This window comes from Phyllobates terribilis, unplaced genomic scaffold (genome assembly GCF_046119375.1).
Source record: "Phyllobates terribilis strain yellow unplaced genomic scaffold, ASM4611937v1 Scaffold_1__5_contigs__length_1240528914, whole genome shotgun sequence".
NCBI lineage: Eukaryota > Metazoa > Chordata > Amphibia > Anura > Dendrobatidae > Phyllobates > Phyllobates terribilis.
Genome location: NW_027362761.1, coordinates 519,148,647 through 519,174,755, shown reverse-complemented (window position 1 = coordinate 519,174,755; position 26,109 = coordinate 519,148,647). Strand labels below are relative to the sequence as shown.

Here is a 26,109-nt window from a genome sequence, read left to right as displayed (position 1 = left end):
TCATCACAAGAGCGCATAACTAATGGCAATAATGAAACTAGACACTGAGCGCTTCAGAGAATTTTTCACAAAATTAGCTATAGTATGGTCAGAGATTGTGCCGATAGCGGTATGGCAAGGTGCGCGAGACATCACGGCCATCGAATGGACAAGGCGGGTAATAAATATTCGGATGGCAAAATTTAGAAGAGTCAGAGGCGGTGTAGTGATACGACACCGACAACTGGAAGGACATAAAGCAGGCCTCATACGGCCCGACGGTGTTCACTTAATAGATATTGGACTGGACATATTCCTGTCAGGACTCCAGGACGGAGTGGAACAAGCGTTAAGAGTGATGGGTGGGGGTCAGAGTCCTGCATACGAGTACGCTGGATCCTCCGTGGCCTGGAAATAGAAAGGACATGTTGGAGAGTTACACTTGTTGGCCAACTTGCCGGAGTGGGGACCCAGGGCATGCTGCAACAAGCTGAATTATTTTAGAAATAAAATGCCTTTCTAATGGAATGAGTATAAAGAGTTAATAAAGCTGTGACCGATCCTCACCCATCCAGTTGTAAGAGTTACATTATTGTATTGTCCATGAAAGGGAGGCGGTAGGGGGGCTGAGCGTCTGGGTTTGGTTGGGGGTCCCCACAGTCTGCCTAGGCTAGATTCATTTAAAAATTCTTATTAGATACACAGGCGGTGCAGCTTGCTTCGCAGCTGGGCTACTACGCCCAAAGTATTGCCTAGGCTAGATGCAGTTAAAAATTCTATGCTGACTAGCAGACACTGAAGATTTGGAGCAGACCTCTGAGTAAACAGCTCTTCAGACTCAACCATCTGTGTTACCCCAAGCCATAGTGTATGTAGTTTCTTACAGTTAAAAGGGGGGGGTGCGACCCAACCCACCTGGAATTGACGATGCCAACGTCACGTAAGACACAGCAAGGGGACTCCCAAAATTGTGGCACAGACACCACTTAACCCTAGAACGCATACCTGTGGCCTTGCAGGCCCGCCCAGTTAATTGTTTTCTATTTTCTGCAAGATTACTTTAGTTAGAATTTTGAAACTCTAGGTATTCTTCATGTATATAGTTGTTTGTCATTTGAGTTTGAGTTATTCCATGTTATTTGTACACGGGCCTAAAGGGCCCCAGGTATGTGAAAGGGTAGATTTTTATGGTCATGCGTTCTAGGGTTAAGTGGCATCAATTGCCCCACTGTTGCTTAAAACGGTTGGTGAGGTGATTTTACCAAATCCCCAAGCTTTTAGTCTCCCAAGGATGACACAGGGGTAGAAATGTCCTTGCGAATCCATGATTTGTTCATCTTTATGAACGTGAGTCTGTCTACATTCTCAGTGGACAGCCGCGTGCGCTTATCTGTCAGCACACCACCAGCAGCGCTGAACACACGTTCAGAGAGAAGGCTGGCTGCATGGCATGACAAGATCTCCAAGGCGTGAGTGGCGAGCTCCGGCGATTATTCCAGATTGGAATACCAAAATGAGCAAGGGTCCAGTGACACAGTCATGGCTTCGATGTTCACTTGGAGATTCTCCTGTACCATCCTCTCTAGGCATTGACTATGTGTCAGACTTCTTGTCTCCTGTGGCCTTGCAAAGGATGGTCTAAAAAAGTGGTGAAACGATTCCACAAAATTGCTGTTACCAGCAGATACTGTGTTACTGTTACTGTTTGAGTGATGAAGACTCGACAGTCCCACCGTTGGCAAGTTAGAACTGTGAGATTCACTACGTGCACCACTGGTGTTTTGTGGAAAAGCACATGTAAGATTCTGCAACAGCGTCTGCAGATACTCCTGCATTCGTCAATACCTTTTTATGGCAGGAATTATTTCGGCAAATATACTTTTGTACCGGGGATCTAAGAGTGTGGCAACCCAGTAGTCGGGATTACTTCGAATTCTGACAATCGGGGGGTCATGTTGCAGGTAGTGCAGCATGAAGGCACTCATGTGTCTTGCGCATCCAGAAGTATCAAGTCCTTGTTGTGTTGGTAGCGAGGTAAGAATCATGCTTCCTTCCTCTGCCCTCTCCCTCCAACCTCGCACAACAGAAATGTGATCAAGGTCTCCCTCATCTGATGAGTCTTCCATGCCCATCGCCAGTTCGTCCTCCACTTCTTCCTCGGCTCCTGCACCTTCCTCAACAGTTTGGCTGCTACCATGCGCCCTGGTTAATCCCTCTCCCCCACCCTCCCATGCCTGCCGCCTTGGTGCTGCCAACCGTCTGGACCTTGGAGATGTTATCCCTTCCGCATACGACTCCTCCTCTACTTCCTCCACCTCCTCTTGTCCCACCACCTGACTCTGAATTCTGTTTAATGTGTGCTCCAGCATGTAAATCACCGGAATAGTCATGCTGATAATGGCATCGTCGTCAGCACTAAACATCTTCGTCGCCATTTCAAAACTGTGCAGAAGGGTGTGTGGCGCCCCTGAGGGTTCAGTCGCCACAGAGTTACTGCATCTCACCCAGAGGTGTGGTATCTCACCCTCAGGTAAGGAAGGAGTATGGCTCGGGACCCTGACTCCTGCATCCAACACATACCTGCAGTGGGGGTAGGGCGAGATTGCTCCTAAGGGAGAGCACAGTCCCAGGTCCCTAGCTGGTTTGAGGGTCCTATGTAGTGGGTGCTTAGGGGAGCAGCTTAGGGGAGCACATGACAAGGAGAGTATAAATAGGAAGCCATCTTAGAAAGAGCAAGCCAGACAGAGGAGGAAAAGTGACAGGAGCAGAGACTAGGCATGAGCTCTGCTCCGGAGGCGGGCCTAGCCTGGGAGGCCCAGGACTGAAGGAGAGAAGAGAGGAGTGGGAGCTGGAAGGCTCCAGGAACCGAAGGGACCCTACGGCTACGGGCCGTGCAGAAGGCCACCCGTACTCCCGCTGCTACCAGGAGGTAGAGGGGTCAGGCCAGATAAGGGGAACCGGTCCCTCAAGTAGCGGAGAAACAGCAAGGCTCAACTAGAAACCGGAGGCTGCTGCATTTCATGTACTGCAGGCCAAAGTCCACACCAGTCTCACTAAGAAGGTAGCCACATAGGACCCAGGGGACGGAACACACGTCACCCGCCAAGGCCCGAGGATACCGGATAGAAGTGTCACTGGGTGTGAGGTGCAGGGAGAAGGCCAGAGAAAAGACACACAGAAGGGGGTCCTGCTAAGTACTCCGGAGCTATCTGGGGGTGGACTGAGCCCCTCACTGAGTATGCACAGCACGACGGGGGAGATTGCTCTGGTACCTGTAGTCTGGACTACAACAACTGTGAGTAATATCTTGAGACGGCATCACACGGACTCTGTGTTCATTACTGACTCCCTGCACTACAACCACCATCATCCACCCACACTGCCCTGAAGCTACACTCTTCCTGTGGTGAGTAATAATACCGTTGCTGCAAAACCACCAGCTTCAGAGGACTGTTCCGCAGCGACGGCCCCTTTGGCCGCACTCCACAGGTGGCGTAGTCAGACATTATAAAATCCATATATACAAATTACCCTTGGATTGACCGCCCTGGGTCACGGACTGGGTCACCGCCACAGTGACTACAACCCCCAGCGTCTACCGGCCCGGCTCAGGGTACCCCATGGCCCAGGGGGCGCGTCAACTTCATAGGTCCCTGATCTGAGACCACTCCTGCAGCGTGATTTGCCCCACCTCTGGATCTCGTTGGCCCAGGCTATACGTCAGAACGTATTGCACCAGGGCTTGTCGGTGCTGCCACAGTCGCTGCAACATGTGCAGAGTTGAATTCCACCGTGTCGGCACATCGCATTTCAGCCGGTGAACTGGCAGGCCCAACGACTTCTGTAGAGATTTAAGTCGTTGAACTGCGGGATGCGAACGGCGGAAGTGAGCACACAGCGACCGTGCCCTCTGCAGAAGGCCATCTAGTCCGGGATAGTGGGCTAAAAATTGCTGGACAACCAGGTTCAACACGTGAGCCATACAAGGCACGTGTGTGACATTGCCCCGGCGAAGTGCCGCACCCAGGTTTGCAGCATTGTCGCACATGGCCTTCCCTGGTTGCAGGTCCAGTGGAGACAACCTTTCATGAAACTGGGTCTCCAGAGCTGACCACAACTCCTCAGCTGTGTGACTCACATTTCCCAGACATTTCAAAGTAAACACTGATGCCGTTGAGCCCTGCTGCCAGCATAGTAAGGAGGTGTGCAGGATTCCTTCTGCGCAGTTAGAAAGCAGGTGGCATTACCAGACAGGCTTTGGGTGCAGGTGGAGGACCGAGAGGAGGTTGAGGAGGCAGAAGCAGTGGAGGAACTTCGAGATAAAGAGGATTGACGCACAACTCGTGGGGACGGTAAGACTTGGACAGCAGACCCTTGTCCTGCTGTCACCATAGTTACCCAGTGCCCAGTCAGCGACATGTAACGCCCCTGTCCATGCCTTCTCGTCCAAGTGTCTGTGGTGAAGTGCACCCTGTCACACACAGAGTTTCTCAAAGAAGCGGTGATGTTGTGTGCGACATGCTAGTGGAGCGCAGGCACACCTTTCTTTGAGAAGTAGTGCCGACTGGGCATCTGGTACTGGGGCACTGTGACGGACATAAGGTCTTGAAAATCCTCTGTGTCCTCCAGGTGGAAAGGCAGCATTTCTGTAGCCAACAGCTTGCAGATGGTGAAATTCAACCTCTTAGCTTTCTCATGGCTAGGAGGAAATGGTCTTTTACTTTTCCACATCTGAGGGACCGAGGGCTGGCTGTTGTGCTTAGACGGTGTTGAGTAGGGTGTCCCCGGCAAACTGCCGGTCTGTGAGGAAGATGCAGGCGGACATGTTAGGTTGCCTTGATCCAAAGGTGGTGCTCTCGATGTCGGAGAGCGCTCAACACTAGCAGGTGTTTCCACTTCCCAATGAACTGACGACCTGCCAATCACACTGGCTGTTGCGGGTAAAGAGGTGGCAGGTCTGCATCCAAAAACATGTGTGACTGCTGTCCCCCCAGTCACAGAGGATGAAGAGGCTGCGGATGCACAAGATGGGGCAGACGGTGGTTGGCCCAGCCGGCTAGGCCACATTGTAGCACAGTGAGCTTCCCACTGCAACTTATGCTTCATATCCATGTGACGGTACATGCATGAAGTCCTCAAACTATGGATTTTTTGGCCTCTACTTAGCTTTTGCTGACAAATATTACAGATAACACGAGTTGGGTCATCCTTATCGATCTGAATAAATGCCCAGGCTATGCAAGGCTTAGAGCCCATGTGACCTGAAGAGCCACTACGACTTGTGGTCAGAGGCAGAGTTGTGGTTGAGGATGCAGTTGTTGACGTGCTTCCAGTACTCCGTCTCTGTTCAGGAAGGCGCAACCTAACCTCGTCGTCAATAGCATCTGTGATGCCCCGCTGCGCTTGGTATCACAGATCCTAGAAGAGTGCATTGATGGAATCCTCCACAAGAGGCCCCCATAAACATTCACACATCTCCACCTTCCACCTCAGACCAGCAGAGGGAGCCCGTTAGGGATATAAATAGGGAAGGTGGAGCTAGGCAGTTCAGTTCCTCTGAAGAGTTCCTGCAGTAGAGAAGCCTAAGAGAGGTCAGTCTGCAGTGGAGCTCAGTCTAGTCTAGAGAACGCAGTTAATAGTTCAGCAGTGGAGCACGAGGCTCCTGCTTGCTAGATTCAGGGAGCACAGATAGAGCTTAAGGTGTGCCGGTGCCGTAAGATCAGTGAAGAGCGGCAAGCTGCCGTTAGTGTGTATAGCCTAGTGAGGGCCCGAGTAGGCCGAAGGCGAGTGGCGAGTTAGTACATAAGGGGCAGAGGAGCTTAACCAGCTCACCCCGAAGCATTTACCGGACACAGGATCCGAGCTTACCGGTATCTCTATGACCCAGTAAGGCATAACCGGAATCCCTGGAGAACTACAAGTCCCAGGATCGCTAAGGTGCTGATATGTAACAGAGCCAGGAGACGCTTAGGCCCCGCATACTGGGAGCGTGAACTCCAAGAGAAGGCCCTACCACAAGGTCAGCCAGCGCAGGACAGAGACAAAGTTAGGCCTAGCTCCAGGCAGGTCAGAAACTTACTACGCAGAGGCAAGAAACAGGAGGCCCTACACCCGCTCATTGGGGAGGATCCTGATATGCACCCTTCACCCTACAGTGCTCCGGGATGTGCCTGAATTTCCACCAGTAAAAGGTACTGAAGTGACTACCGTGTCCGTTCCCGTTCTTGCACTGACCCAGCTGGGTCTCGCCTGTCCTGCATTCCCCCTGCATACGCTGCCCTGAGACCTAGGTCCACCTGTGGGGAGCTATACCATCGAGCTGCCTTATCACCGGCCTCAGTGGACTGCTGCAGCGCTGGTGCTTGTCACCAGATACCACAGGTGGCGTCATGAACTCTTATAAAATTAACAATTATCCACCCTTTTAAAGAGAGACCCCAGGGTACGGGCCAGGGAGCCGACCACCGCGACATCCCCAAGGCCAGGCAAATGCCCGGGTACCGAGTCATCCCCATCCCCAGGGCTAGTCACATCCTCCTCCACCTCCTCTGCTGACCTCATCGACTGGCTGACTGTGGGTTGACAGTAAGTGGGATCTCCAACCTCGTCATCATCACCCTGTGTGTTATCACACCCGTCGTCCTCAGAGCCAACCTCTTCCTGCCCTGACCGAAAAGTCAAGTTGTCGCTCCAATCAGGTATTTGAGTCTCATCATCGTCTTCATCATTGTCTCCACCAACAGGAGTTACAGTTTGGGAACAAGGGTCTACATTATGCTCAGAACCTTCTTTATCTGGTCCTGGATCCGACTTATAAAGATTCTGGGCATCAGATCAGATCATTTCTTCATCTGGATTAACAGAAGCTCTGGAGCAGACCTCCGTTTCCCAGGCTATAGTATAAGTAAACAGCTGTGCAGACTCAACCATCTGTGCTACCCCATACTCAGACGGGCAGCTGGAGACTTGGGAGCTGTGAGGAAGCAAGTGCGATTGGGGTGACACCTCTGAGGACTGGAGTATTTGTGATGTTGAAATTGAGGTGATGGAGAGCCCACTTGAAGGAGCACTTGATATCCGTTGAAGCACCTGCTGTTTTTGTGCCTCATTTAGAATTTGTAGCGATGGGCGTGTCCGTAAGAATGGGATCGTATCACATTGTCCACGAAAAGAAGTCGACATCTTAGTTTGGCTGGAAGATGGTCTTTCTTCTGCAGATGTTACTCCCCCCCCACCGTGGGGGGCCTCGACCCACCGGCGGACAGGCACCAGTATTGGGATAGGGGGGCTGGCCGTCAGGGTCCACCACGGCTCTGGCACAAACCCGGCGACACAGAGGTGGCACGGGCAGGAACGGACTGGCCGTGTCGGCTTCTCACTTTTTGGATTTTAGAAGGGCATGACATGCCTATATCTGTGTCTCCCCCTCCTTTCACTCCTCCACCTCTTTTCTTTTCGCATGACTATATGTACTTGTCACTTTTCCATGTGTTAGTTGTGTCTTCTGAGCAGTTTGTCAGCTTTTGGACACCTTTGAAGGTGTTTTCTATGTGTTTATATGTGTTTTTGTTTGCCTGCCATTGGTTTTAACGGTGTTCGAAGGTGTTCGATGAACAGTTCGACGAACAATTCGGCGAACACACGGGTGTTCGACGAACCGAACCGAACTCGAACACTACGGGGGTGGCTCAACACTACTGTTAATGTGGCACCCCAGGGGTCTGGTTGCCACAGTGGTAGAAATACCATGTCTGAGAGCGAGCAAGGGTTTTCCTGGTCAGGAGCATTATTGCAGGCCACGCCTCCTGCCCCAGTCCAGGGAGGGGAGGAACCTGTTCTTTATAAACTGGATCTGGGGAGAGGTTAGTGAGTCTAGTTCCAGAGGAAGGGACAGAGCAGCAGCAAGAAGCTCTGTACGAGCCAGGAGCTGAAGACCAGGGACTTGAGCAGAGAGCTCGTCCTGGCAGAAGACGCAGAGAACCGGACTCCGGAGTCCGAGGCTGTGAGGATATTCACATCCAGCAGCAGAAACCACCTGGCAGGGGATTTCAGGTCCTCTGGCCGTAGAAAGCCCGGAGGCTCAGTCACAAGCAAGGGACCGGCACCGCCATTGAGGAGCGGAAGGCACCAAAGGCCCCAAGTCACCAGCCATACGGGTGAGTACCACTCAGGGACGTGAGCTACTACACGACTACAGCAGGGTAGCCAGGAAGAGTGCAGTCAGACGGGAAGGCCTACACCTCCACCTGGCCAGGGGGACTCTTGTTTGCTCACAGACTGACCAGACCTCTATTATTAGCCAGTACTCCCGGCAGGGCCTTCTTCATTACCAACAGTAAAGACCCTAAACTGCACTGCATGGACTCTGAGTCATTTCTGCTGCGCCCGTGCATCACAACCCTCACCATTTACATACGCTGCCCTGAGGCTATACTCCTCCCGTGGGGAGTTATACTACCCTCTGCTGCGCACCCAACATCAGCCTCAGCGGTCTGCCCCGCAGCGGCGGTTCTCAGCGACCGCAATCCACGGGTGGCGTAGTCTGACATTTAAACATTAAAAACCAAGTAAACAGATCTGCCACTGGTTTGACCACCCTGAGCCACGGGACCGGGTTTCCGCAACGGAGACTACAACCCCCAGCATTACACAGTGACCCGGCTCCGGGTATTCCCCCACACACGGCCCAGGGGGCGTGTCAACTTTGGCGTAGTCAGCAGGATTTCGTGCCCGCAACCACCGGGTACTGCGTGCCTGAAGAAAGACTGTGATACTTACCGTGGTGAAGTTTCCCGCCATCCGCAGCCGTTTTCCCGCCATCCGCAGCCATTTTCCCGCCATTGGGCGCCATTTTCGGGACGCCGCACGGGAAGACGAGGGGCGTGGACGTCAAAAGCGCGCGAGAGCTGAAGCCCCGCCTTATGTACTGACGCTGCGCAAGGTCCTGGAAGGAGCCCAGCGGAAGCCAAAGTCAACAGAGCGCGACGCAAGGTCCTCGACCCCGACGATCGCCTGCGGAGCCGCGGCCTACGGAGAAGAAGCAACGGAAGGTAGGCCACGGTTAACCAGAGGGGAGGAAGACACAAGGAATGGAGGGAGCTCCCACCGCCAGGACGGCTGCAGCCGCAGTGATGCCGTTCATGATGCCGTATATCCCCGGAGCGGCATGGTTACCATAGTACTCAGGAGAGTCGCATACCCTGAGCACTTTAAAGAAAGACTATATAGTTTATTCAAAGTATACCTCCTGTCCGAGGAACAAAAAGTGAGCATCCTGACAGGCCAGTTAATCGGAGCGGCCCAAAGAGAAGTGAAGTCCTGGTCAGCCAGGGAAAAGGGGACTGTAAAGGAAATACTGGCCCATCTAAAGGACACTTTTGATGCCCGCACCTCAGCAGAGATCAAACTAAAATTTTATGGATGCAAACAGCGGGCACAAGACAGTATACGGGACTATGCTTTGAATTTGCAGGAGGCCCTGAGAGCCATTAAGCAGGCAGACCCTGACAGCGTGCGGTATGAGGATAAGCTGTTGACTGAACAGTACATTGAGGGTCTACTGTCCAGCGCCCACCGAACCCAGTTGCGTGTAATGGCCTTGCAGAACCCTGATTTAGACTTTGCGCAGTTTAAAGACAGAGCCATCCAGGTGCTCCGAGAACCGGCACCAGGTGGCGCTGTAACCCACAGGCGCCCAGCTATCACCTATCACCAGGAGGCGGCGCCCTTGTCTGCAGAGCCTGTGGGAGCTGATGCACAGGCTTTGGACAAAGCCCCGGCTGCAGACCTGCACCATCAGGTCCAAGAGCTGACCAAAAGCTTTGCCGTGATAACTAGAACTGTGCAGTCTTTACAGGTGTCCCCCCCAGGAAAGATCCAGCTGGCTTCCAGTCCGGAAGACTTCCCTTGGAGCCAACGGAGGAGGATCCCATCATCCAGAGGAAGGCCCAGTGGCCGCTATGACCAGGACGGACAACCCATCTGCCGCCGCTGCAACCAACCAGGACATATGGCAAGGTATTGTCATTTAAACGGGCCCAACCTGGGGCAGAGGGCCGACCCCCAGGCATAAGACCATCAGGCCCATCGAGCTGGCGTGATAAGTACGTAGGGGGACGACCGGTCTTGCCTGTGGTTCTGGATGGCATTCCTATGAGTGCACTACTGGACACCGGGTCACAGGTAACCACCATCCCCTATGTGCTCTTTAAGCGGTACTGGAATGACTCAGATATTACCCTCTATCCAGATGACGATCTGAGCATCATCGCCAGCAATGGTCAGCCCGTACCGCAGGTGGGATTCAAGGAGGTGACCATCAAAATTGGTAAAGTTGAACTGCCAGCGCAAGGACTGATTATTGTGGACATTGACCGTCGTGAAAGCCACCCTAAGATAACGTTGGGTACTAATGTTATTGAAAATTGTCTTTTAGAGATAATTGTCATATTACAACAGGTTGCGGTGAACGCCAGCTCCAGCCAACAGCGTGTCCTACAAAAAGTGATCAGAGCCCTGATGAAAAGGCAACAGGTAGAACTGTCTGGTGGTGAGATTGGTAGTGTTAGGATGAGTGACCCGTTCCCTATTGCCATGCCCCCAAAAAGTGAGATGATGATCTGGTGCCGGACTGCAATCGGGTTAAGAGGAAGGGACTACCAAGCCATGGTAGAACCCGTCTACTCAGACAGTAGGCCCACCATTTTGACAGCACGGGGGGTGGTCGATGTACGCCATGGGAGGGTACCCGTCCGCATCCTAAACATTGGGGAAAAAGAAGTATACTTGCCCCGGTATGCCACTCTAGACAAATTGTTCACCGATAACCAAAACTCTGTAAAGGCCGTGGAACGCTTGCCTCCATCTCAACCAGAGGAGGGTAACGGCTCCAAGAAACAAATGGAGAATTGGTGTCAGAAGCTGCATGTGGGCACCGACTCCACTCCCTCACACCAAAAACAGGGAGTCTACCGGGTGGTGCAGGAGTACGAAAGAGTCTTTAGCAAACACCTGCTAGACTTTGGGCAAGTAAAGGGGGTAGAACACCACATCCCCACGGGAGACCAACCACCCATAAAGGAAAGATACCGACCTGTACCCCCTGCACACTATCAGAATGCCAAGGGAATGTTGCGAGAAATGAAGGAGGCTGGGGTAATCAGGGACAGCTGTAGCCCCTGGGCAGCTCCACTAGTTCTTGTGAAAAAGAAAGATGGCACCATGAGAATGTGTGTAGATTACAGAAAGGTCAACCGTATCACACACAAAGATGCGTACCCGTTACCTAGGATAGAGGAATCTTTAGCTGCATTAAAGTCTGCTAACTTCTTCTCCACTTTGGATCTTACTAGCGGGTACTGGCAGGTTCCTGTAGCAGAGGCAGACAAGGAGAAGACCGCGTTCACCACCCCAATGGGTCTCAGCGAATTCAACTGTATGCTGTTCGGGCTCTGCAACGCACCAGGAACCTTACAGCGGTTGATGGAGTGATGCCTGGGGCACAGGAATTTCGAGATGGTCCTGCTATACCTGGACGATTGTAAAGCACACGCCCGGGCTGAGCAGCGTGTGCGTGTGATTCCACTGGACCGTGCCGGAGAGTGAATGCCTGGAGGGGCGTAACTAGGTATTCACCCGATCCGACCAGGGTCGCACGACAGCATACGACGCCAGTGCACCAAGGAGGAACCGAGCAGAGGGACCAGGTGCTACTCCAGGACAGACCCCGGACACGGCTGTTGACCCACACAGGGGAATACAGGAACAGACTGGTTAGGCTGGCACACAGACTGGTGGGAATAGGCAGGCACGACTGGTATGCAGGCAGGCGGGTATGCAGGCCGGGGGGTACAGGCAAGCACGGCTAGAGTGCAGACAGGAAGGCACTAGCAGGTAGGAACACAGGCGGGATAGGACCCAGTACACACTGGGACTCTGGAACAGAACCACAGATGTGGCGGACAAACACAGCAGAGTGAGGCCGCCCAGAGAGGTGAGCGAGAGCAGGGCAGGACGAGACCGCCCGGAGCGGTGAGCAAGAGCAGGGCAGGACGAGACCGCCTGGAGCGGTGAGCAAGAGCAGAGCAGGACGAGACCGTCTGGAGCGGTGAGCAAGAGCAGAGCAGGACGAGACCGCCTGGAGCGGTGAGCAAGAGCAGAGCAGGACGAGACCGCCTGGAGCGGTGAGCAAGAGCAGAGCAGGACGAGACCGCCTGGAGCGGTGAGCAAGAGCAGAGCAGGACGAGACCGCCTGGAGCGGTGAGCAAGAGCAGAGCAGGAAGAGACCGCCTGGAGCGGTGAGCAAGAGTAGAGCAGGACGAGGCAGCCTGGAGCGGTGAGCAAGAGTAGAGCAGGACGAGGCCGCCTGGAGCGGTGAGCAAGAGTAGAGCAAGACTGCCGGAGCAGTGAGCAAAAGGATAAGAGCGGAGCGAGACTGCCGGAGCAGTGAGCAAAAGGGTCAGAGCGGAGCAAGGCTGCCGGAGCAGTGAGCAAAAGGGTCAGAGCGGAGCAAGGCTGCCGGAGCAGCGAGCAAAAGGGTCAGAGCGGAGCAAGGCTGCCGGAGCAGCGAGCAAAAGGGTCAGAGCGGAGCAAGGCTGCCGGAGCAGTGAGCAAGGCAGAGCAGGCTAGAACCGCCGGAGCGGTGAGCAAGGCAGAGCAGGGGGGACAGGGCTCTGTTCACACGGAACAGACAGGAAGGGAAAGGCAGAGCCAGATACCCACAGGGTACTTGCAGTGAAGTAGCAAGTTGACCACAAACTCACAAACGGGAGTACAGAGACAACAAGCAGGAGTTAGGTACGAGTTCAGACTCTGCAGAAAAAGGAAATGAACGGACATAGAGAAAAAACAGGTAAAAGATAGGAGAGAGTTCAGACTGGAACTGAGTGTACGGAGGAGACCGACACTGCAGCGGGATACAGGAGCGGGTCTGGGAATACGGCCCCCAGAGAGGCGGAACGAACAGGCAAGGAGCGTGTTCAGACAGGACAGACAAGATACAGGAGCGGGTCTAGGTAATCGGCCCCTAGAAGGCGGGAGGAACAGGCTAGGAGCGTGTTCAGACAGGACAGACAAGATACAGGAGCGGGTCTAGGTAATCGGCCCCTAGAAGGCGGGAGGAACAGGCTAGGAGCGTGTTCAGACAGGCCTGGAAATACAGCCTCCAGGATAGGCAGACAAGAGAACACAGAACGGGACCTGGCACCTTCAGAGTGAAAGCACACACTGAATGAAACACAATGCTGAGGCATGGGTTAATTGGAGCAGCTGGTTTAAATACCAGGAGACAGACAGCAATAGGCTGAGGACGCACAAGGGGTGTGCCCACAGCAGGTACAAGAAACAGGAAGTGATCGGGCGCCGCCCTTAAGCAGCAGAAACAGACACAAACAGACAGCATGGAGGGAAGCCAGAGAGACATTCTGGACTGGAGATCAAGTGCGCGCTCTTGCACAGTGGGAGATGGACCACTATGCAAGGACGCCGCCAGGTATGTTACAGTACCTCCCCCCTTACGCCCCCTCTTCTTCAGGCCTGCCAGAATCTTCCGCAGGGAATTCGAGGGCCAATCCTTCACTTCAAGGAGATCACTTCCACTGTCCACAGGAAAAACTGGTCTCATCTGGTTAGCTAGGATGCTACCTCCTATCCAGCCATCCTCAGCAACAGACGAAATGGGTGGAGTACCAGGAACAGCACACAAGGAAGTCTCTCTCCACATATTTTTAGGTGGCACCCCAGAGGGTACAGGAGACAACTGGAAGCCCTCCCCCAGGTTGGAGGGGAGCAGAGACTTGGGGGTAATCTCTGCTTCGAGGTACATCTTGTCAAACTCACAGGAAGAAATAGACGGGTTATCAGGTACAGGATGAGGAAAAGTCACTGTCTCTTTGTTATCTGGTGGTACCCCGGAGGATTCAGGAAACAACTGGAAGTCCTCCGCCGGGTCAGAAGAGTGCAGAGGCTCGGAGAAAACATCTGCTTCAGAGTACACTAGGTCAGACTCACTGGACGAAGCAGGCGAGGTATCGGGTACCGAGTATTGGAAAGTCTCTGTCCATTCACCACCAGGTGGCACCCCGAAGGGTTCTGGAGACAACTAGAGGTCCTCCGCCTGGTCAGAGGGGTGTAGAGACTCATGGGTAACCTCTGCTTCGGAGTACACTAGGTTGGACTCACTGGACGAAGCGAGCGAGGTATCAGGTACAGAGTATAGGAGAGTCTCTGTTCTTTCGCTACCAGGTAGCACCCCGAAGGGTTCTGGAGACAACTGGAGGTCCTCCTCCTGGTCGGAGGGGTGTAGAGACTCGGGGGTAACTACCACTTTGGGGTACCCATTGTCAGGCTCACAAGACGGAGCGGACAAAGTATCGAGTACCGGGTGTAGAGAAGTCTCTCTCCATTTGTCATCGAGTGGTATCCCGGAGGATTCAGGAGGCAACAGGGGGTCCTCCGCCAAGTAGTAGAGGTGCACAGACTCGGAGGTAATCACAGCTTCGGAGCATCCTTGGACATGCACACTGGTTAAAGTGGGTGAAGCACCTGATGCCGGATGCAGGAAGTTCTCCTGTGTGGAGTCTGGATGGGCAGTAGTCTCTTCGGGCAGGAGAACTGGTGCACTACCCACGCACATTACCCGTTGGGGCTTCTCCGGGATACAGGGAGATGAAGCTTCAGTAGGGACTTCAAGGTTGGGGTCAGGAGGTCTCAGGGAGGACAGACCCTGGCGTGACGGCTTGTCTCTACATCTAGCACGTCTGGACTGCCTCTTGAGGTTGTGAGAAGTATTCCGGAGAGCGTAGTCATCCTGTGTGGAGTCTGGATGGGCAGTAGTCTCTTCGGGCAGGAGGACTAGTGCGCTACCCACACACATTACCCGTCGGGGCTGCTCCGGGATATTGGGAAGCGAAGCTTCAGCAGGGGCTTCAGGGTTAGGGTCCTCGAAGACCATACGAAAGGCCACCAGGAAGGCCTGCAGGTCAAGGACGACAGGATCCCATGCTTCCCATAGGGGAGTGACCCATTTCAAGGCATCACCCGCTAGGTAGTCAATCATAAAGGCCACTTTAGCCCAATCGGAAGGAAAATAGAGAGGGTAGGCCTTGAAGTGTAGCATGTATTGCTCCACAAATGCACGACTTTGTTTTGGATCCCCAAAGTATTGTGGCGGATCCGCAGGAACGAGTGCAGAAAGATCCATCTGGACGGGTGCGTACTTCGCCTGGAACTCAGCTAAAGAAAAAAAAATTTTTATTTATTTTTAATGCACGTATTCACTGGAAAACGTCTCAGAGAGCGAAGGCCGTGGGGCTCAACGGGAACCATGGCCTGAGCATGCTGTAAAGCACACGCCCGGGCTGAGCGGCGTGTGCGTGTGATTCCACTGGACCGTGCCGGAGAGTGAATGCCTGGAGGGGCGTAACTAGGTATTCACCCGATCCGACCAGGGTCGCACGACGGCATACGACGCCAGTGCACCAAGGAGGAACCGAGCAGAGGGACCAGGTGCTACTCCAGGACAGACCCCGGACACGGCTGTTGACCCACACAGGGGAATACAGGAACAGACTGGTTAGGCTGGCACACAGACTGGTGGGAATAGGCAGGCACGACTGGTATGCAGGCAGGCGGGTATGCAGGCAGGGGGGTACAGGCAAGCACGGCTAGAGTGCAGACAGGAAGGCACTAGCAGGTAGGAACACAGGCGGGATAGGACCCAGTACACACTGGGACTCTGGAACAGAACCACAGATGTGGCGGACAAACACAGCAGAGTGAGGCCGCCCAGAGAGGTGAGCGTGAGCAGGGCAGGACGAGACCGCCCGGAGCGGTGAGCAAGAGCAGGGCAGGACGAGACCGCCTGGAGCGGTGAGCAAGAGCAGAGCAGGACGAGACCGCCTGGAGCGGTGAGCAAGAGCAGAGCAGGATGAGACCGCCTGGAGCGGTGAGCAAGAGCAGAGCAGGACGAGACCGCCTGGAGCGGTGAGCAAGAGTAGAGCAGGACGAGGCCGCCTGGAGCGGTGAGCAAGAGTAGAGCAAGACTGCCGGAGCAGTGAGCAAAAGGATAAGAGCGGAGCGAGACTGCCGGAGCAGTGAGCAAAAGGGTCAGAGCGGAGCAAGGCTGCCGGAGCAGTGAGCAAAAGGGTCAGAGCGGAGCAAGGCTGCCGGAGCAGGGAGCAAAAGGGTCAGAGCGGAGCAAGGCTGCCGGAGCAGTGAGCAAGGCAGAGCAGGCTAGAACCGCCGGAGCGGTGAGCAAGGCAGAGCAGGGGGGACAGGGCTCTGTTCACACGGAACAGACAGGAAGGGAAAGGCAGAGCCAGATACCCACAGGGTACTTGCAGTGAAGTAGCGAGTGGACCACAAACTCACAAACGGGAGTACAGAGACAACAAGCAGGAGTTAGGTTCGAGTTCAGACTCTGCAGAAAAAGGAAAGGAACGGACATAGAGAAAAAACAGGTAAAAGATAGGAGAGAGTTCAGACTGGAACTGAGTGTACGGAGGAGACCGACACTGCAGCGGGATACAGGAGCGGGTCTGGGAATACGGCCCCCAGAGAGGAGGAACGAACAGGCAAGGAGCGTGTTCAGACAGGACAGACAAGATACAGGAGCGGGTCTAGGTAATCGGCCCCTAGAAGGCGGGAGGAACAGGCTAGGAGCGTGTTCAGACAGGACAGACAAGATACAGGAGCGGGTCTAGGTAATCGGCCCCTAGAAGGCGGGAGGAACAGGCTAGGAGCGTGTTCAGACAGGCCTGGAAATACAGCCTCCAGGATAGGCAGACAAGAGAACACAGAACGGGACCTGGCACCTTCAGAGTGAAAGCACACACTGAATGAAACACAATGCTCAGGCATGGGTTAATTGGAGCAGCTGGTTTAAATACCAGGAGACAGACAGCAATAGGCTGAGGACGCACAAGGGGTGTGCCCACAGCAGGTACAAGAAACAGGAAGTGATCGGGCGCCGCCCTTAAGCAGCAGAAACAGACACAAACAGACAGCATGGAGGGAAGCCAGAGAGACATTCTGGACTGGAGATCAAGTGTGCGCTCTTGCACAGTGGGAGATGGACCACTATGCAAGGACGCCGCCAGGTATGTTACAACGATGTCATTGTGTATTCCAAAACATATGAGGACCATCTGAAACACCTGGCAGAGGTGTTTGACGCCCTGGCAGGCTACGGCCTAAAGGTGAAACCCTCCAAGTGTCATCTACTGAAACCAAAAGTACAGTACCTGAGACACGTGGTGAGTACTGACGGAGTAGCTCCAGACCCTGATAAGATCACAGTGATAAGCTGGAAGAGGATTCATTCCGCCAGCTGAAGATGGCCCTCACGGGGGATGAGGTCCTGGCTTACCCTCATTACGGCCAGCCTTTCATCCTCCACACAGACGCCAGTAACGTGGGGCTAGGAGCAGTACTATCCCAGATCCAGCAGGGCAGAGAGCGGGTAATTGCTTACGCCAGCCGAAAACTACGGCCCACAGAGAGAAACCCTGAGAATTATAGCTCCTTCAAGCTAGAGTTCCTGGCAGTGGTGTGGGCAGTGACGGAACGTTTCAAACATTACCTTGCCTCTGCCAAGTTCACTGTGTACACGGACAACAACCCATTTACACACCTGGACACTGCAAGACTTGGTGAACTGGAGCAAAGATGGATGGCCCGGCTGTCCAACTATGAGTTTACCATCAAATACCGGGCGGGACGCACAAATGCCAACGCAGATGCCCTGTCTAGGATACCAAACTTGCCGGACGGAGGGGAAGATCCAGAAGAACTGGAAGAGACTGAACCCCCTGCGTTCCACCGTCATGGGATTACCCAGTATTCCCACTGTGGAAGGGACAAGCACTCTGCCACGTTCAATCCCTTACCCCACTACAGCTGGGCAGAGACGCAAGACCCAGCCATCCGCCTGGTAAAAGAAATGTTGACCCAGGCTGATGCCCGCCTTGACCCAGACGCTCCGGAAGTGACCAAACAGCTGTGGAAGGAGAAGAGTAAACTGTTTCTCTACAAGGGGAAGCTGTGCCGGACAATTGTCAACTCCCGGACACATGAGCTGACCTGGCAGGTATTGGTCCCAAGACGAGATGCGGCTATGGTCCTGGAGGCATACCACGACGGAGCAGGGCACTTTGGATGGAAGAAGTTGGAGTTCCTGTTGCGTGAACGGTTCTTCTGGGTAGGCATGAGAGGGGCCATTGAGAGATGGTGCAGAGACTGCGGCCCGTGCAACCTGAGAAGGAAGGACCGTGCCAGCCAGAAGACTCCCCTGCAGCCCATCATCACCAAGAAGCCGCTAGAACTGGTAGCCCTGGACCATGTGAAGCTGGCTCCAAGTAGGTCCGGGTACGTCTACGCCCTCACCATCATAGACCACTACTCCCGGTTCCTGGTGGTGGTCCCTGTCAAGGACTTAACAGCTCAGACAGCAGCTAGAGCCTTCCAGCAGCACTTCTGCCATCCACACGGGTATCCGGAGCAAGTGTTGACTGACCAAGGTCCAGCCTTCGAAGCGGAGGTCTTCCAGGAGTTCTGCAACCTGTATGGCTGCAAGAAGATAAGGACAACGCCCTATCACCCCCAAACCAACGGATTGTGCGAGAAGATGAACCATGGTGATAGACTTGCTGAAAACGTTGCCCCTGGAAGAACGCAGTCTGTGGCCTGAAAAACTGCCTGATCTGGTGGACTTGTATAACCACATCCCAGTAAATTCCACCAACTGCACCCCGGCTTACCTAATGAGAGCAAGACCTGGTAAGCTGCCTATTGACCTGGATATGGGAGTCCTGACACCCGAGGACACCTCGCCAGAGGCAGACTGGGATACAGAACGGCAGCAGCCGTACCGGAAAGTGCAGGAGAGTGTTGAGAGAAGTCTGTCTCAAGCAAGAGAAAGGCAAGAGAGGACTTACAACCAGCATGCTCCCACTGTTCCTCTGGCACCTGGAGAGCAGGTCTTAAAGAGGAAGAGGCGGCTCCATAAGTTGGATGACCAGTGGGAGAAAGACCCGTACACAGTACTGCCCTCAAGTCATGAAAATCCGAAAGTATGTATTATCAGTATGGATGGAGGAGAGACCACAGCCACTGTCTCCAGAGACCACCTGAAGAAGTGTCCCGAGCAGCTGCAAAGCACTGATGAAGACCAAGATAGCCCTCAAACCGCAGAGGAAAGGGAAGAAATGGTCAGTACAGTGCTCGGAGAATTTCCCCGGTCCTGGACACAAATTAACAACGCTATTGTGGTACCCGTTCTTACCTTTCTCCAGCCAGCCCCTCAAGGGCCTACAGAAGAGCAAGTAGAGTTGGAAGAGCAACCGGCCCCGGAGGCAGAAGATTCCGTACCAGCAGCCCAGGAGAATCAACCCTCTGCTAGTAGTGAGCCTGCCGTGCCCGTGGTAAGCCAAAGAGTACGCAGAAAGCTGCCCAACCTACCCGTAACATCTCCAAACACCTGTAGTGCAGACACTAGCGAGCCCACTACACAAGGGGTGGAAACAGGGGACCCAGAAAGAACACCACCAGATAGTGTGTAACGTAGGTCCACCAGGAGCACTAGAGGTCAGAAGCCCGCTCGCTGGAGAATTTAAATGTGATATATGTACCTGTATATTGCAAATGTTAAAATGTTTTATGTTTGTTACCTGAATACTAATTATGTTTCTCAAGTTACCCGACAGGGTCTATGGACTGACAGGTTATGGACAATGAATAAACGGAACTGTACCTTGTAAATAGTTGCACCTGTTAAGTGCCCCTTTTGTCCAGACCACAGAACAAAAACCCGTGGAGGTGGCTGAAGACGTTGCCCAACTCCGGATCATCGATGCCCTGTAGCCACCCCAGGGCCTACGTTGAGGTTTTGGGACGGGTCCCTCAAAATACATCTTGGGTGACATGGACACCTGGTTACGGAAGCGCCGTGACCTATAAAAACTGAACTCCTTGTACATATGTTGTTGTGTTATTACTTATACCTTGTTATGTATGTTTCATAAAATGTGTTTAGTCCCGGAGTACTAAAATTTACCAGGGGGGAATGTGGCACCCCATGGGTCTGGTTGCCACAGTGGTAGAAATACCATGTCTGAGAGCGAGCATGGGTTTTCCTGGTCAGGAGCATTATTGCATGCCACGCCTCCTGCCCCAGTCCAGGGAGGGGAGGAACCTGCCCTTTATAAACTGGATCTGGGGCGGGGTTAGTGAGTCTAGTTCCAGAGGAAGGGACAGAGCAGCAGCAAGGAGCTCTGTAGGAGCCACGAGCTGAAGACCAGGGACTTGAGCAGAGAGCTCGTCCTGGCAGAAGACGCAGAGAACCGGACACCGGAATCTGAGGCTGTGAGGATATTCACATCCAGCAGCAGAAACCACCTGGCAGGGGATTTCAGGTCCTCTGGCCGTAGAAAGCCCGGAGGCTCAGTCACAAGCAAGGGACCGGCACCGCCATTGAGGAGCGGAAGGCACCAAAGGCCCCAAGTCACCAGCCATACGGGTGAGCACCACACGGTACACTCAGGGACGTGGGCTACTACACGACTACAGCAGGGTAGCCAGGAAGAGTGCAGTCAGACGGGAAGGCCTACACCTCCACCTGGCCAGGGGGACTCTTGTTTGCTCACAGACTGACCAGACCTCTAATGTTAGCCAGTACTCCCGGCAGGGTCTTCTTCATTACCAACAGTAAAGACCCTAAACTGCACTGCACGGACTCTGAGTCATTTCTGCTGCGCCCGTGCATCACAACCCTCACCATTTACACACGCTGCCCTGAGGCTATACTCCTCCCGGCGGGTCGCCGCCACAGAGACTACAACCCCCAGCATTACACAGAGACCCGATCCGGGTATTCCCCCGCACACGGCCCAGGAGGCGCGTCACTAACGCCGCTCTTTATATATTAATAGAAAAACTTATGTCACATGCAAGCAGGGCCAGCGTTAAGCGAGGGCAAACTGGGCAATTGCCCAGGGCCCCCACACCATGTGCAATATGTGATCATTTAGGGCCCCATTTTAAACTTTTGCCAAGGGCTCCACTTCGCTTAAAATCATCCCTGCGTGAAAGTTTCCCTTATTTTGCACAGATGGACACTCCGCAGAGAAGATGAGAAAAGAGAAGGGTGTGAAAATAATATTGCAAGTATTAAAAAATAAGCAATTATGTTTGAGCAGCTTTTTTTCATTGTCAATCTAATCTTTTTCACCGGTGTATGGAGTACTGACGTATAGGTGACACATCTCACATTCTAGTAAAGCAGCGCCACCCAGTGGTAATAATATCATGTAAACAAAGCAAATAAAAAAATTATCTGTAGCAAAGTGAAGCTATATGCTAATAAAATTAATATTGAATCCATATTGTATTGAAATAATACAGCGCAAGTGGGTGGGATAATGGGTGGTAGTAATGGAATTGTTTTGGGGAGGAACTGTATCCGGTAAATGGACATGTAATAAATCATGCAGCGTTTTTAATGAGCAAATACTTGTCAGTGCAGAAAAGCGCAGATGGTCGCTGGTGCAGGAATTTTTAATTAGGTTTTATGTTGTAGCTAACATAAGCCCTGCACTGCTAGAACAAAGGAATAGAAACCAGGCAATGATCGTCTCTAAATAAACCCAGAGCCAGAATACAACAGTCACACATGAGGGGTAGATTATTAAACTCTGAGCAGTATTAATATGCAAAATTAGAGCATATTGTGCAAAAGATATAATGAAGACCATGTGCAGCTATCAACATTATTTATTTACTGTACTGTATGTTTATGGCCCCCTTAAAGACAATTATATGAGACACAGCTCCGCTTTTGTCCGCAGGCTGTATTTGGTATTGCAGATCACTTTATGGATAAGAAACAGCCCCTTTAAAAATTAGGGCTGAAGGAAAGTGTGATCCACAAATGGTTTCTTGATTATCAATTTAATGGTCAGCTTGCAGTTCTTTTGAGGGCGTGTATTTAGGCTGCTCGGCATAATTATCCTGTGAGCAACGCCCCCTTGGTAAAGACCATAAAAAATAGCATATTGGGCACCCTAAGTATAATGGTTCATATCATTGGAACCGTATGGCAGACTTTTAAAAATAAAAAACCCTACAGCTGACAGCTCATCTCTACTTAAAATTGGATTATTCAATACATCTTTTATGTACACATACTATGTACAAAGAAATTTGTCATTGCACTTGCAGACATCGACAGTTAGGCTATGTTCACACATCATGTTTTTTTCAGCGTTCATTTTCTGTTCAGGATTTTTGTTGCTATTTTCTTGCTTTCTGTTATGCATGTACATAAAGTTGAGTGAAAAAAAAAATCTCATTCTGGTTTAGGCACAAAAAACGCTGAAAACCTGACACCTGCGTTTTTGGTGCGTTTTTTTTCACCACCCATTACTTCCAATGGGTGAAAAAACGCTGAAAAAAACACTGCAAAAACGCTGAAAGAAGTGACATGCTCTATTTTGCAAAAAAACACGCAAAGCACAAAATCCTGAACAAAAAAAAAACATGATGTGTGCATGAGATTTCTGGAATCTCATAGACTTTTCTGGTACTCTAAAACGCATCTGCATTTAAAAAACGCAGAAAAAAACATGATGTGTGAACATAGCTCTCCAAAATCCAACATTTACCTAATGTCCACCCTTTCACATCTCTAATCCAAAAACAAAACATCTCCAAGTGCATTGGACAGCTGCGACCTAGCAAATTGCTCTCTTACTCAGACGCCTGAACTTTGTACAGTATTTCATTGTTTAATTTGATTTTACAAATCTAGATGTTATCACCTACAGCCTGCAAGCACACGTCCTCATGTGTGATCTGTCGGCATGGATGGAGCTGTAAGATTACCAAATTCTCCCTTAGGTTGTTTAATACTGTGCGTTATAGGGAAATTAACGTAGAAATACCATTCTGTAGATATTCTGAGATAAACTGTTGGTATCTGGGTGTAATTTGGAATTTCTGCTCTGGATTCTCGCTAATTTGGCGTTGAACTGAAAAGATAAAAAAAAATGAAAATTATTAAGCTGTTACATTATAGTAAAGTGTAAATTATATAGTAAATAGTTAGAAACTAAAAGCATTAATGCTTTTTTGCAGTGTCTAATAATTATGCTTCAGAGAAAAGCTTACACTGCGAACAATAAGCAACATGGCTGCAGCCCAATCCCCACAGTCTAAGCTCAAGGCTGGTGAAATCTATTATACCTGTTGGTAAAATAGGGATGTTTAAAGGGGTTATCCGGGACCATATATTATTTTTTTAATGCGGGCTTAAAAACTAACAGGCAGGTAGTTGCTAACTGCCTGCCTGTTCTGCTTGGTGCCAATCTTGGCCGGCACAGAGCAGTCACAGACGGATCCTTCTGTTAATTCAGTGGCTTCCGCTGGCATCACGTCAACAGAGCAGCGCCTTCTCTTCTGCTCAGCTCTGTTGAGAGAGGAGTGACTGCCGTTGTCATGCTGATTGACAGGCGACTCCCTACTTACTACTGCAGTTAGTCGGCTCTCAATCAGCAAGATGTCCGCAGTCATGCCAAATTGACAAAGCAGCACGGAAGAAGAAGAGCTGCTCTCTTGACGTGGAGCAGCTGAATCGCCGGCAGGAGCGGTCCGTGACTACTCTGAGCCTGCGCCGGGTCGAACAGGCAGGTAGTTGTGTAGCACCCCGAGGACTCGGCTGCTACAGGGGTATTGCACCTCAAACCAGAGGTGTGGTATTCCACTCCCGGGTAAGGATGGAGTGTGGGACTGAGCTCAGATAGCTGCATGCACTGCACTCACCCCATTTCCGGGGGACAGAACAACGGTACTCCCACCAAATAGTTGTGCAGGTACGACAGCGTCTGTCCCTGGCTGGAGTGGGGAGGGGGGAGGAACATCCCAGTAGTGTAGGGGCAGATAGGGGAGGGGCTCTGGGCATAGAGGTAGGAGCCCATTGGGTGCTAGTCACCTGGGCTCACACATAGAGGGAGTATATATGGTGGGCACCATCTTGAGACAGGGTGAGTTGAGAGAGAGAGTTCAGCCAGGAGGGCTGACAGGGAGCTGTGGCTCCGGCTGGGCCCAGCTCCAGGGCCAGGCCTGTAGTGGAGAGAAGGAGGAAGAGAGGCCCAGAGACACAAGACAAGAGGGAACCCTGAGATCCCAGAAGTAAATCAGAAGGGTGAAGGGTTGGCAGAAAAGGGTACCGGAGCCCAAACTGGCAGAGGCAAAATATCCTTAGCCAGGAACCGGAGATCGTGGTCAAGCTTTGGCACGACCCTCACCACATCCACCAGGAAGGCATACCACGAATAGGGTCAGGAAAGCCAGGAAAGGTTTTGCCACCAAGAGGCCCGAGGGAGCCGGACAAAGGTGGGTCCCTGGTGGGGACGGCCAGTAGGAAGAAAGAGAGAGGGGAGCTCAGGACCACGCTCTGGAACTGCCCGGGAGTTGACCGAGTCCCGCACCTGGTGGACGCAGCACGGCCCGGGTGGTCACCCTTGGCCGAAGTGACCGGAGCAACACCTGTGAGTAAAAACCCTGAAACTGCATCACACGTCTCTGAGCTTCCTTGCCGCACCATCACTACCACCATCATTTACGTCTGCTGCCCTGAGGCCATACCCCTCCCGTTGGGGGTTATACCATCTACGCTGCACAACCATATCACCGGCCTCAGCGGACTGTCCTGCAGCGGCAGCTCCATAGCTGCATTCAACGGGTGGCGTAGTCGTCCAACATCTACCGTTCAAAACACTGCCGTCCAGCTTGACTCCCTGGGCACGGACCGGGTCACCGCCACGAGACTACTACTCCCATCGGATCCGGCTCCGGGTAAGCCCCCGTGCTCGCGATGTCGCGCAATGAAGGCCCAGGGGCGCGTCAAATTTGGCGTAGTCGGCAGGATCTCGTGCCCGCAACTACCGGGTACTGCGTGCCTGAAGAAAAGTTTATATGTACCGTCAGAAGAAGTCTCCCGCCAATTCCAGAGGGTCCCCGCCATCGGACGCCATCTCGGGTCGTTTCCCGCCGTTTGCCCACCATCTGCAGCCTTTTCCCGCCATCCACGGAGTTTCCCGCCATTAGGAGACGATTCCCGCCATCTGAGACGATTTCCCGCCCTGGCAGAGCGGACGCCATTATGGGCGTGCCAGAGGGTGGCAAGAGACCACCTCCCATCGTGGGCCTGGTCCCAGAAGAGCGCCAAAAGCGGAGACCGCCCCCACCAGCAGAGACTGCAATGATAGAGATGTCCATCAGAGCGAGGGGTCTGCCCCTGGAACTGACAATCACCAAGTGGCCCCGGGACCACCCTCAGTATGGGCGGATCAAGAACAAAAGAGAGAGGATGGGTGCAGCCTGGAGGAGTCTGGAAAGATTGCACCCGGAGATGGAGGGAGAGTCAGGCAGCACCGACCCTCTGGTCAGGAGACTGTTGCAGGCCGCCACCCCAGAAGGCCTGGTGGAGATCCTGGCACAGCTCCCCAAAGATCGGGAGCATGCACATACCGCGCTGGAGGGCTTGGCTCGGAAGATGGCCCGAGTGCAGCAAGAAGTGCTGGCCGAGTGGAGCAGAGAAATGGCCCTGCAGGCTGGAACCCGCCAGCAAAGAACGCCACCCGGGACGAGGAGCCTGTCTGCCTCTGAGGATGGTGCAGGAGGGACGAAGGCCGGAGACGACGCCGTGGAAGGAGCTGAAGAGATGGAAGCAGGTAAAGGGGACGTCACCACCCCAGGCCTAGTAGCCGTGAGCCTGCCCCAGCTCCCTGTCGCAGAGCCCAAAATCCCCCTTACCGTGCCCGATGCTGCACCGCCACCGCTCCAAACTAGGCCTCAAGCGGCAGGAGCCGTGGCCACGCCCCATGTGACGTCACGCGCCTCAACCCTGAGCGCGGCCAAGCAGGAAACGCCACCGGCCTGGTCGCAAGGCCGAGTACCCCCGGGCGCCGCCGTTTCCACAGTGCCCTTCACCTTCAGAGTGCCACCGGCCTGGTCGCAAGGCCTGGTGAATCCGGGCGCCGCTACCACCACCGAGCCCTCAACCTCCACAGTGCTGCCCTTGGGTGAAGACCTGTTCGCACAACATACTTGCCCGGATGGGCAGTCCTTTGTGTGGCC

The 26,109-nt window shown here is 53.0% G+C and overlaps 1 protein-coding gene across 1 annotated transcript in view; it reads right to left on the bottom strand.

The window, feature by feature from the left end:
- The window catches only part of CCDC152 (coiled-coil domain containing 152), a 101,919-nt gene that overhangs the window by 14,860 nt on the left and 60,950 nt on the right, over nt 1-26,109 (bottom strand). Inside the window, exon 7 of the mRNA XM_073655059.1 lies at nt 22,914-23,000. Coding sequence (XP_073511160.1) covers nt 22,914-23,000 — 87 coding nt within the window. The remainder of the gene's footprint in view (nt 1-22,913; nt 23,001-26,109) is intronic.